The sequence below is a fragment of the Eleutherodactylus coqui genome, chromosome 1 (assembly GCF_035609145.1).
Source record: "Eleutherodactylus coqui strain aEleCoq1 chromosome 1, aEleCoq1.hap1, whole genome shotgun sequence".
Lineage (NCBI taxonomy): Eukaryota > Metazoa > Chordata > Amphibia > Anura > Eleutherodactylidae > Eleutherodactylus > Eleutherodactylus coqui.
This window is the reverse complement of record NC_089837.1, coordinates 193,267,560-193,280,258: the sequence shown is the minus strand read 5'-3', so window position 1 is coordinate 193,280,258 and position 12,699 is coordinate 193,267,560. Positions and strand designations below refer to the sequence as shown.

The window sequence follows — 12,699 nt, the reverse complement described above, 5'->3', positions numbered from 1 at the left end:
GCAAAAATGACAAATTGTCCATGTGCGTGTACCCCCAATTGACATGCTGGGGATTTAAAATGTGCATGTGGAAGGAATTTTTAAAACTTCCAACCCCAAAGTCTGTACTGTAAATACCATGCATTTTTTTTCTATGTGTAAAAGCACTCGCCACCTTCAATTTAAAGGGTGAAATCTGCTGTGTTTCTGCATCCAGATTCACTATGTGTTTTTTTATTAAAAAAAAAAAAAAAAAAAGCAAAAACTATTTTTTAAAGTCTATAGTATTGTATCTGTGCTCAAAAGAGGATATAATTATATAGAATATATTAAAATATACTGATATAGCAAAACACTTTGCAATTACATATGTATATATGTGTCACAGGCTTTATATATATGTATATATGTCATCGCTAAGCAATGTTGTGGGGAAAAAAAAAAAAGGATTTTTTACTCACCGTAAAATCTCTCGTCTCGTCATTGGGGGACACAGCAAAGACTGTGGGATATAGTTTCTGCCACTAGAAGGCGACACTAAGCACAAAAGTTAGCTCCGCCCTCTGGCTATATCCCTCCTGCTGACGCCAGGCTAATTAGTTTGTCATGCCAGCAGTTGGAATAGCCATGCAGGAACAGAGAGACAATAGTTAGTCATATGACAGGTTAACAAAATTTAACTAATGATAAAAAAACGTATCACCATGTGCAACTTACAGAATCCGGAGTCCGACCAGGACCACCACTGTCATAAAAAGAAAGAGGGGTGGATGCTGTGTCCCCCAATGACGAGACGAGAAAGATTTTACGGTGAGTAAAAAAATCCTCTTTTCTCGCTCGTGTCATTGGGGTACACAGCAAAGACTGTGGGAAGTCCCACAGCCGTCCCTGAGGGTGGGTACAAATAAATCAACACGCATGCGGTCAGTTTACAGCCGTCTGTAAAACCTTTCGACCCAGCGCAGCGTCGGCTGACGCAAACGTATGTATCTGATAAAATTTAGAAAAAGGTGTGCAGGGATGCCTTACACACCTGTGATACTGAGGCATCGTGATTGACCGCCCATGAAGCCCCCCACCGCTCTAGCGGAATGTGCCTTCACCTGGAACGGCGGTGTCTCACCATTAGCCCGGTAGGCCTCCACCACTGCCGAACGGATCCAGCGAGCAATTGTCACCTTTGATGCTGCAAGGCCACGTCTCCGACCCTCCGGTATCACAAATAGGGAATCCAAGCGCCAGAAAGATGCGGTCTGGTCCAAATATGTCCTCAGGGCATGGACTAGGTCTAAGATGTGCAGAGCCCATTCCCTAGAGTGAACAGCCCTTGGACAAAATGATGGCAGTACAATGTCCTCATTAATGTGGAAGGTAGACACCACCTTTGGGAGAAAAGATCGCACCGGTCGCAACACCATCTTATGCTGGTGAAAAAAAACGTAAAGGGTGCTTTTGCCGACAGCACTGCAATCTCCGAAACCCTACGAAGGGAGGTAACCGCCACCAGGAAAGCGACCTTCCAGGATAGCAAGCGCCACAGTACTTCCGCTAATTGTTCAAACGGATGGGCCTGCAAGGCGTCCAGAACCAGGTTAAGGTCCCAAGGCGGAAAGGGGGTGCCGTATGAGCGACTCCCTGTAAAAAGGTGCGCACCGCCAACCTTGAAGCCAAAGGTCGCTGAAACAAAATTGACAAAGCCGAAACCTGTCCCTTAAGGGAGCTGAGGCCCAGGCCCAAGTCCAACCCCGTCTTGGAGAAACGACAGAAGACGGGCCAATGAAAAATGCATCGGGTGCGCCCCTTTCTGCTTGCACCAGCGAAAGAATGTTCTCCACACCCGGTGATATACTTTTAATGACGGCTTCCTAGCCCTAATCATTGTCTGGATAACCGGGTCTGAGAAGCCCTTTGCTCTTAGTACCGCGATCTCAACTGCCACGCCGTCAAACGCAGTGTAGCCAAACTCTGGTGGTAGAGGGGACCCTGAGAGAGAAGATCCTTTCGCAGGGGTAATCACCAGTGCGCGTCTGCTACCATGTCCTTGGGCTCCGCGTACCACGTTCTTTGCGGCCAATCTGGGGCTATGAGAATCACTGGTAGCTCTTCCTTCCTGATCCTCCTGAGCAGCCAAGGAAAGAGGAATTGGTGCACCCCCAGCCCATCATGCTGGCGTCTGTAGCCAGCACCTGCCACTGCAGGGGCAGGAACGACCTGCCCTGCTGGATGCGTGGAGAGTCCAACCACCACTGGAGTGACAGCTGAACTCCTGGTGGAAACCTTATCTTCCCCTCGAGGGATCGCACTAACCTGTCCCACCTTGAGAGTATCGCCCACTGCAAGGGGCGGGAGTGAAACTGGGCAAATGGAATCGCCTCGAAAGACGATACCATCAGTCCCAGAACGTTCATCGCATGGCGGATCGCCACTGGTCGCTGCGATAGAAGGGACCGCACCTGCCTCTAAAGCAGCTCACGTTTTACTTCCGGGAGAGTCACTCAACCCCGTGCTGCGAACCGGAGGAAGCACTGGTGTGCCTGACAAATGGGGATATGTAAATATGCATCCTGGATGCCTATCGAGGACAGGAACTCCCCTGCCTCCAAGGATGCAATGACCACTCGTACCGACTCCTTGCGGAAATGACGGACCGCTACGAAGTTGTTCAGCTTCTTTAGGTCCAAAACCAGACGGACGGAGCAGTCCTTTTTTGGGGTTCTGGACCGACAGATGCGGTCGTGCAAGGAACTCTATCGCATAGCCCCTGGACACGACCTTCTGTACCCAGGTGTCTGTGACCTGAGACGACCAGACCTGGGTGAATTGGAAAAGCCGTCCCCCCACCTTGTCCGAAAAAGGTGGGGGCAGTCCCTCATGCGGGGAGCTTGCCTTCGGTATCCTTTGTGGGCTGGGGCCCCTGCCAAGAGGACCTTGGTTTAAAGGAAGGAACCTTCCTTTGTTCCCGCTCCTGTGGACCCTCCCTCCACTAAGTCCTGCGGGAAGGGGTATTTCCCGTCCAAGTAACCCATCTTGGAAAGACGCTTATTCGGTGTCTTCCATTCCTTAGATAGGAACTTGTCAAAGTCCTCATGAGGAGGAAAGGTTTTCGGAGAGCATCTAGGCTGCCTGAAAGAAAACGATATTCCAGATGCCTGTGGTTCCTGTTCAGTGAGCTGAAAAGTGTCACGCACCGCAACCACTAAGCTCTCCACCATTGCCGAAAATTTTGGTACCTGATCCTCCTCCGCAACAGAGTCTGAGGAAGATTCAGACCATTCCTCGTCTGAACCATCCTCTTCTGCCGACGAGCGCCGTGACCTAGTACCAAAAGAGTGCAAAAGCGACAAGTAGGATGGTGACTGGGAGGGCCGCCGGAAGTCCGAAGGCCTGACCCATTTTAGTCTACGGCTGCTCTCCTCACCTGAACCGGAGACGTCCTGCGTTATTTTTTCCAAAATTGCGCCAGATGCCCGAGAGAGGTCAGACACCGCCAGTGACAATGAGCGGGCTCACTCCGGCTCGGCCATAACTGCGGGCTGAACTGGGGGGGGGGGGTTGCCCTGCACAGTCACCTGTTTCGCAGGGGAACAATCTCTACAAAAGGGCTCAGCCTGCCCGCATGCGAACTTTAGGTTACAGCATGAGCAAGCAAAGTGCGTTACTCTTGCTGTCCTTGGTCCAGCCTCCAGGGCTCTGGGGTCATGGTGCTGGGATTTCACCAGCAAATAAAACTGCGAGCTATCCTCTGCTATGCCAACCGCCGGCAGGAGGGATACGCAGCGAGAGGGGAGCTAGCCGCCAGGCAGAGCTTACCCAGGTCTTTGCCGAGGTCTGAAGAGGTCCGGGGAGCCGCTGTGTCAGGAGACTGCAGGTGCTGAAGGGCTTTCTTTCCTGGAGCTTGAGCTGTACAGCGTATGAGCTGAGCAGAAAAGAGCAGCAGGGCGGTTTTTAAGGCCTGCCGCGCTGTCCCCAATAGGCTGCTTCTCTGACGTCATCCCTTCACCTGTGCTGAGGGAGGAAGGGGGAGGAGCAGAGCGCATTGCTGCCGCGCCCCACGCCGCAAAGCCACGCCCCCATGTGGCATATGGGGCGTGGCAACACAAGGCCACACCCCCTCCGGTCCCAGCGTTGCCGCGCCCGGGGCTGCACTGCGGCCCCTCCATTGAACCCCACATCGCAGGAGCCTCTGCCAGGAGCCGGAAGACCTGGGCACGCTGGAAGCTGTTGCTGCCGCCGCGGTGCCATGCCCGCGAGGCCACGCCGCCCGCCGGCTTGTGCCTGGAACCAGCGCCCTGAACATCAGGTGAGCCCATATCTCCACGATGAACTGACCTCCCCTCCCTCACCCCGCCCGCGAGCTCAAGGGGAGCAGAATGCAGGAATGCCCCAGCGAATAGTGCCCTCTGCTGCCGCAGCCATACATAGTGGATACCAGAGAAACAGGAGCCTGTCCGCTTCCGCCTATCCCTGCACCACGCTGCAGCCCACAAGGTACGCGTGCAAATAGCGACATACTGGGAGAGCCAGGAAGGGGAGAGGGTGAGGGGGAGTAGAGGGAGAGGGAGAGGGGGTCACCAGCGCGTACTCACCTCCTGCGTCCTTGCTGGTAGAAAAAGTGGCTCCCCAGTTCCAGCAGCCTACCCCTACTGCATCGCCTCCCATGGGAAGGGGATGCGGACCTCTGCACCAAACAAGGGGGGGCTCTCGCTGGCGGGCCCCATGCAGATATACATGATCCGGATGTGCCACCTTTTCTTCTGAGGCGGGCCGGGCAAGAAGCAACCTGGACAAACCTGAGGTTGTTCGCCCTCCTCTCCGTTCGGGTTTGATGGGGAGTGTCCTGCCTCCCCGTCTAACCTTGGCCCTTAGACCAGCCCTAACGGGCACGACCGTCCTCCTACGAGACACTAAGCTAAAAACTAATTATAAAAAAAATTATACAATATAATTAATGCAACGGAGGACAATGTGCAGCTACAAACGGACCTGGATAAGATGGGGGCTTGGGCAGAAAAATGGCAAATGAAGTTCAATGTTGAAAAATGTAAGACTATGCACATGGGCAGGAGGAACGGATGTCACAAATATTCACTTAATGGGGTACCGCTGGGGAAAAGGGATATGGAAAAGGATCTAGGGGTATTAGTGGATAATAGACTAAACTGGAGTAACCAATGCCAGTCAGCTGCTGCAAAGGCAAATAAAGTCTTGGGGTGCATTAAAAGAGGTATAGGGGCGAAGGACGAGAACATTATCCTTCCACTATATAAGGCACTTGTCAGGCCTCACATGGAATACTGCGTACAATTCTGGACACCGGTGCTCAGGAAAGATGTCACAGTGCTTGAAGGGGTTCAAAGAAGGGCAACTAAACTAATACATGGAATGACGGGACTGGAATACCCAGAGAGGCTATCCAAATTGGGACTATTTACTCTAGAAAAAATAAGGTTAAGAGGCGACCAAATAACCATGTATAAGTACATGAGGGGACAACACATGGATCTCTCCCGTGATCTGTTTACACCCAGGACCACAAAGGTAACAAGAGGACATCCGCTACGATTAGAGGAAAGTAGGTTTCATCACCAACATAGAAAGGGGTTCTTTACTGTAAGAGCAGTTAGACTGTGGAACTCTCTACCGGAGGAAGTGGTGATGGCAAAATCGATAGAGGAGTTTAAAAGGGGACTTGATGTCTTTCTGGAGAAGAAATATATTACAGGATATAAATATTAGGTTAAGTGTCAATCCTGGTATACAGGCAGGTAGGAACTATTAGGGGTTGATCCAGGGAACAGTCTGATTGCCATTAGGGAGTCGGGAAGGAATTTTTCCCCCAAAAGGGCTAATTGGCTTCTGGCCTTGGGGTTTTTTGCCTTCCCCTGGATCAACACAGTAGGATAGACAGGCTGGACTAGATGGACAATGTCTTCATTCGGCCTTACATACTATGTTACTATGGTGTCGGCAGGAGGAATATAGTCAGAGGGCAGAGCTAACGTTTTTGTGCTTAGTGTCACCTCCTAGTGGCAGAAGCTATATCCCATGGTCTTTGCTGTGTACCCCAATGACACAAGCGAGAAACAGAGATTGCAAAAAAACAAACAAAAAACATTGTACTGCTCATGGATAAAAAATAGGAACCCTAATGTAATTATAAACCCAAAGACATTATTACTATTCACTGTGCAAAAAAATTGGACACTGTCATGCTTCAAAAGTTTCAAGACCATATAGCATGGTAAGTGGCTTAAGTTACCTTTCAGGATGGAATTCTTCGGGTTCAGGCCAAAATTCAGGGTCATGGTGCAACACATAGGCTGGAATCACGCAGACCATCCCTTTTGGGATGGTGACACCATTAATCTCAACAGTTTGCTTTGAAACTCTTTTTAGTCTTCCAGCTGGAGGGTACATACGGAGAGTCTCCTGAATAACCATATCTAGGTATTCCATCTGCATCAATATATCATATGTAGGGCTGGCCTGAAGATAAACGAATGATATACAGTATGACTTATCCCAGAATAGTTCAATACAACTGAAAATGTAGGACTACTTGTAAATTTATATTTTTGTATTGTATGCTGCATTTTAATATAATCTTTACAATAAGAGAAGCAGTGGTGTCCCCACAGACCTAGAATATAATGTGTAGGCATATCAACCAATCACTGGAACTCAGTCCCGATATTGTTTGAGGACTGAATCATAGTAACACAATGGACTCTCCAAAGTTTGAACATGTTTACTGCACTTTCTGCTCAGTCGTTAAAAGTACACAAACAATTTAAAAAGCAGAAATGACATAATTGTACAAATAACTGCAAAAACTGTAACCTGAGCCACAACATATCACCACAGTAAAGCCCCTTTCACACGGGACACCTTAGTGCCCAACCACCGTCTCCGTGATGATCACTCCTGTACTTTTACAAGGGAGTGATCATCACTCAGTGATTGCAGGCTGAACGGGCTGGAGATCATTCCCCTCGCCTCCATTTATAGAAAACAGGCTGTCATTCATAACAGAACTACTGCCTGTTTACGATGCAGCCAGAGACCAACAATGATTTTTAGCTCTGCATGAAAGATCCATTCAGCGATTTATCGCCGATTGTTCTTGCGCTGGATGCGTTCACACTACACGATTACAGTGCAAACAGCTCGATCTAAAGGCCAACAGTCCTTTAAACGTCTACACGAGTGCAGACGTCACCGCTAAGGTCATCAGCGCTCATGCAGAGCATTTAAACTGAAAGACTTGCTGCAGTCTAGCCGCCTCCTCATCAGCTTCTCGCTCAGCGCTTCACCTCCTGTGGGAAGTGCTGTGCAGGGAGCATTTACACAGGTCGAGAAGCCAGCGAGTCAACTTAAACAGCGAATGACAAGTGAGTCGTTTTTTTTTGCATTCACACCGAATGATTATTGCTCAAATTCGTTTTTTTGAACGAATTTTGACCGATAATCATTACGTGTAAATGGGCCTCAATAAGCGATTTGAACAATGATCACGTCATGTGAAAGAGGCTTTATTCTGACGAGGTTACTAAAGAGAAAGGCCATAGACAAACCATCGGAACAATACAGTACAAGTGTACAATGAACAATACAGTATAAAAAGTCAATGGCCATCTTACACAGGCCGACAGTCACCGCTAAGGTTGTCAGCGCTCATGCAGAATGTTTAGACTGAAAGACAGACTTCTTGCTGGCTTCCCGCTCAGTGCTGCACCTTCTGTGTGAAGCATTGTGCTGGGAGTGTATACACATAACGAGAAGCCAGCAATAGTTTTTTTTGCTGACGTGATAAGCAACAACAAACGAACAGTGAGCAGTTTTTTTTTCCGCATATACACTGAACAATTATCACTCAAATTCGTTTTGTAAGTTTAAGTCCTAAACCTATAAAAGATTGAGTTGGTAGTTAGGGATAGGCATATGGAATCCATGAGAAGCAAATCTCAAAATTTGAATGAGAGTCAAGAACACTGGCAAGTTCCTCTTTAAGTGCGGTCAGACGAGCGTTTTTTTGCACGCGCCTATGAGTGCAAAAATTTTTTGAAAAGCGCTAGAACCATTGGTTCCCTATGTAGTGTCCACATGTCTGTCTTCTACAGGTGTAAAAACACCAGCAAAAGATAGGACATCCGTGCAGTGGCAAGGTCCGTGCTGCGTGTAAAATATCCCCACGGGAGTCCCCTCATCCCTGAACAGTGTGACAGCACTGTCAGTGTTCAGTGACAAGGGGACTCCCGGCTGGGATGAAGGAATCCTCTGTTGCAGCCGTGGCAGAGGATTGCGATCTAGGTGTGCAAAAACAAAACGCTCGTCTTATTGAGGCCTAACAGAGAAATGATCAAAGCGAGACTTGGCCTCACTGAAATAACAGAGTCCATTCTCCATGAATGTGCAATTGTTTGCTTTGCAGCTAGAAAAACAAATGTAAATAGGTCAAGTTAGGGTTGCGTAAAGGCCCTTTCAATTAAAAATTATTCAAATGAGTGAAAATGCACAATAAATCGCTCAGTGTAACCGCAGCCAATTATAGAACGCCAAATGTTAAATTGTTCACTTTTCATTCATCTTATGCAGGCACTAAAAAATGGATTATACCTACCTGATAATCGGGTTTCCAGTAGTCTCCACGACAGCACCAATTGAGATTGCCTCCTCCTGATAGGACAGGAACAAACTGAGAGGTTAAAAGCTCCCCCCCTTCCCCACTTTCCTCAGTGGATTCTAACGAATTGCCGGGGTAGGAGCTCAACTTAAAAATTTTTTTTTTATTTATAAAATTTATATATATATAAATATATATATAAATTGAGGGGATTATTATGTCCTGGGACCTATGAAAATGTGATCCTATTTTTGGCCTAAACGCCGGGTCCGTTTTAAGTACTAATTCGGTGGCCGAGATTTTCAGGAACAGGTGGCGAATGGACAAGGCCTGCAGCTCGCTAACCTGTCTTGCGGAGGTGATGCTACTAAGAAAATGGTCTTAATAGTAAGCATTTTTATGGGTAGTGCTTCGATCGGCTCGAATGGTACCGTTGTCATGGCCCCTAGGGCCCAGTTAAGGTTCCAGTCTGGAAAAAGATTTATGGGCCCAGGCCGTAATCTAGTTGCTGCTGCTAGGAACCTGTTGACCCATCTGTTGTCTGAGAACTTTGTGTCACATATGGCGCTAAGGGCTGTGACCTGGAACTTCAGGGTGCTTGGAGAGAGGCCCGTCTCTAGGCCCCTCTGTAAGAACTCTAAGATTAGAGGGATGTCCGGGATAGAATCTCCGCGATCCCTTCCCTGTCTCCATGAGGAGACCCTTCTCCAACTTTCTGGTAGATAAGGTGGGTAGTCTTTTCTGCTGGACATTAACGTTTCTACTCCTATCTCTGAGAATCCCTTCTCTTTTGGTGAGGATTCTTCAAGAGCCATGCTGTTAAGTGGAACCTGTCTAGGCTCAGATGGCTCAGTGGGCCCTGCGATAGAAGACCTGTCCAGGTAGGGAAGATGACTGGGTCCCGGACGCTCAGTTGCTACAAGACCGAACCAGCTTCTTTTGGCCCAGAAGGGGGTCACCAGGATTAGTGTGCATACCTGGGTTCTGAAATATTGTAAGACTCTGGGGATTAACGGTATAGGGGGGGGGGGGGGGGAAGGCGTACACCAGCCCTTCTCCCCAGTCTTGGCCTAGGGCGTCTACTGCTGTCGGACGATCTCCTGGCCGGAGGGAGAAGAAATTGCTTACTTTGGCATTTTTCCCTGGTTGCGAACAGGTCCAATTGTGGGGTCCCCCACTGATTGATCAGGATTCTGAATGCTTTCAGGGAGAGAGACCATTCTCCTGGGTCTATTTGCCTCCTGCTGAGAAAGGCCGCTTTTGGTTTAGCGTCCCCTTCAAGTGGGTTGCCGTGATCGCCCTGTGATTTGAGGACTGTTCTTTTGTTCTTTGAGGTCATGGGCCCTGAAAGAACTGGTTCCCCACGTGCGCTCCCCATCCCCAGGCGCTTGCATCCGTTGTGATGTGAGTGGCTGGGTTTTGTAGCCAATGAACCCCTCTCCGCGGGTTCTCTGGGGATGCCCACCAACGCAGGCATGTTTTCGCCGCGCTTGGAATGTACATTCTTGTCCCTAGAGAGGACCGCTTTTTGTCCCACGTGGATAGGACTGAGGCTTGCAGGGCTCTGGTGTGAGCCTGGGCCCATGCCACTCCTGGAATGCCTGAAATCAAGCTTCCCAGGAGAGACCTGGCTTCCCGAATTGTGCATAATGGTCTCCGTAAAAAGGTTTTGACTAGCAGTCGGATTTTTTGTATTCTCTCCTCGGTTAGGCAGGAGCATTGCGATTCTGAGTCGAGCGTTATACCCAGAAACGTTTTCTGTTTGTCGGGATCTAGGCTGGATTTTTCCCAGTTTATGATCTGTCCCAAGGATTGGGGAAGTTCTAGCACTATCCTCAGGTGTTTTCGTTAGGAGTTCTCTGGACTCTGCTATTATTTGGACCGACTTCTTCCTCAGGTAGGCGGCTACCTCCGCCATAATTTTGGTGAAGATTCTGGGTGCTGAGGAGATCCCGAAGGGCAGGCATCTGCATTGATGGTGCTCTATTCCTTTGCCCATATCCACTGCGAGCCTTAGGTATTTCCGGGACCCCTTGTGGATCGGTACGTGGAAATAAGCATCCTTTAAATCGATGGATGCCCTGTAGGCTCCTTTGGGAATCAACTTTATTGTTGAGGAGATGGACTCCATCTTGAATTTTCTGTATCTGATGCAGGTGTTCAGAGGTTTCAGGTTCACTATCATCCGCTGTTTCCCACAGGGTTTCCTTGCTAGGAAGAGCCTGGAATAATGGCCCTGGGTCTCCTCGTTTTGCGGTATGGGGGATATTGCATTTAGTTGTTGCAGGTCCCCAACGGTTTGCCTTAGTAGGTGTAACTGTTTGGAGCCTCCCGTGATAATGAATTTTCTTCTGGGGAGGGACACCAGTTCTATCCGGTATTCCTGCTGTAAGATCTTTGGGATCCATGGGCCTTCGGAAATCGTGGCCCCTTGATCCACAAAGCCCTCCAGCCTTGCCCCTACGGGGGTGGCGGCAGGGTCTCTGATTTGGCTCCCCCTGGTGGGGGTAAAAGAGGATATTCCTTCCTCTGCCCCCCTTGGGGTAACTCCAGCGGCCTGTCTTGCCCCTACCTCGGTAGGTCTCTGGCTGTTGCCTTGGGGCCCGGAAGAAGGTCTTCCCTCTGTGGCTTTTCTTCCGGGGTTTTTGGGGCGCATAGCTTATTTTTGACCACGATTTCAGCCATAACACTCTTCTGGCTGAGTTAGACCGGGCTGTAGCCGTTGCCGAGAGTTTGACAGTTTCGGCCGCGGCGTCCGCTAGGCAATTTGTTGCCATACGCAGGATCGGAAGGGAATTTAGGATCTGTTCCCTCGGCGTCTTATTGGTTAGGTGTAGCTGTTCTAGCCGTACCCCCAGAGTTCGCGCCACACAGGTGGCTGCGATCCCTGGCGTAAGTCTGTTTGCCGCTGCCTCCCGTGATTTCTTTAGAAGGCCCTCAGCTTTGCGATCCATGGGATCTTTTAACTGTGCGGCGTCCTCCACTCTTTTTGGATTATTTTGGTGATATTCTTGTGGACAGGGAAGGTATGCTTGCGCCTCTCCCCTAGTCCCCCAAATATCTCATCTTGTAGGGTACGTGGTTCTCTGGGCTCTTCCATTTTTAGTGTAGCCCTGACTGACTTAATCAATTCCATTAAGTCGTCCTGATGGAATAAGTATTTTTTGTAGTCCTCCTAATCTGAGGACTCCTCGGCCGCCTGTTCCTCTTGCTCCGACCGATGGAACTCTGAGTCGGAAGGCTCGTCAGGAACATACGCCCTTTTCTGGCGTTTCGCTGGTGGCGCCAGCTGTGCCGTTAGGGCTGATCTACCTCTTCTTTCACCAGCTTCCTAACGTCCTCCTGATTCCTCTTTAACTAGCCTAGCTACGCATGCCTTGCATAGAGGCCTCTGGTACGTAGCTGGCAGTTTTTTCCCGCAATCCGCGCATTTTCTGAGTTTTGTTCTGGGGGTGATGTCTTTTTATATCCCCCTGACAAATAAAGCATTTTTTGTGGGTAAATATGCAATTTTCCATACACAATACACTGGATATTTGCATTGTATTTTTGCGGGTACATATGCAATTTTCCATACACAATACACTGGATATTGCATTGTATTTTTGCGGGTACATATGCAATTTTCCATACACAATACACTGGATATTTGCATTGTATTTTTTGCGGGTAAATATGCAATTTTCCATACACAATACACTGGATAATTGCATTGTATTTTTTGCCGCACTGGCTACTTACGGCCGCTGAGGCTGAGGTTTCAGCTGTCTCTGGGGCTGGAGCACTCATTACTATACCGGTGCTGCAGACACCCTGCGACCTGTAGTGCTGGTTTGTTCTGGCTTCTCTCAGGTTCCTATTTTTTTAAAAATTTTCGCGCTCCTGCGCTAAGCCCCGCCCCCTCCGCTCCTGATGCAGATGCGATGACGTCATCGCGCTGGACACGTGACGCGGCGCCCCGCCCCCCGCCGTCGGAGGGCTTCCTGGAGCGCCGCGCTGTAACTTCTGCAGGGAGGACGAGGGGGACTGAGGCTCCCGCTTTGTACCCCCCATGGGCCGCCGCGGGAGGAACCTGGCCCGGGGGTTACCACCCCATG

At 49.4% G+C, this 12,699-nt stretch overlaps 1 protein-coding gene across 1 annotated transcript in view; it reads right to left on the bottom strand.

Moving 5' to 3' along the window:
- LOC136628913 (cytochrome P450 3A9-like) overlaps positions 1-12,699 on the bottom strand; it is a 72,564-nt gene that overhangs the window by 18,848 nt on the left and 41,017 nt on the right. Inside the window, exon 11 of the mRNA XM_066604992.1 lies at positions 6,239-6,465. Within this exon, the coding sequence (XP_066461089.1) occupies positions 6,239-6,465 (227 nt within the window). The remainder of the gene's footprint in view (positions 1-6,238; positions 6,466-12,699) is intronic.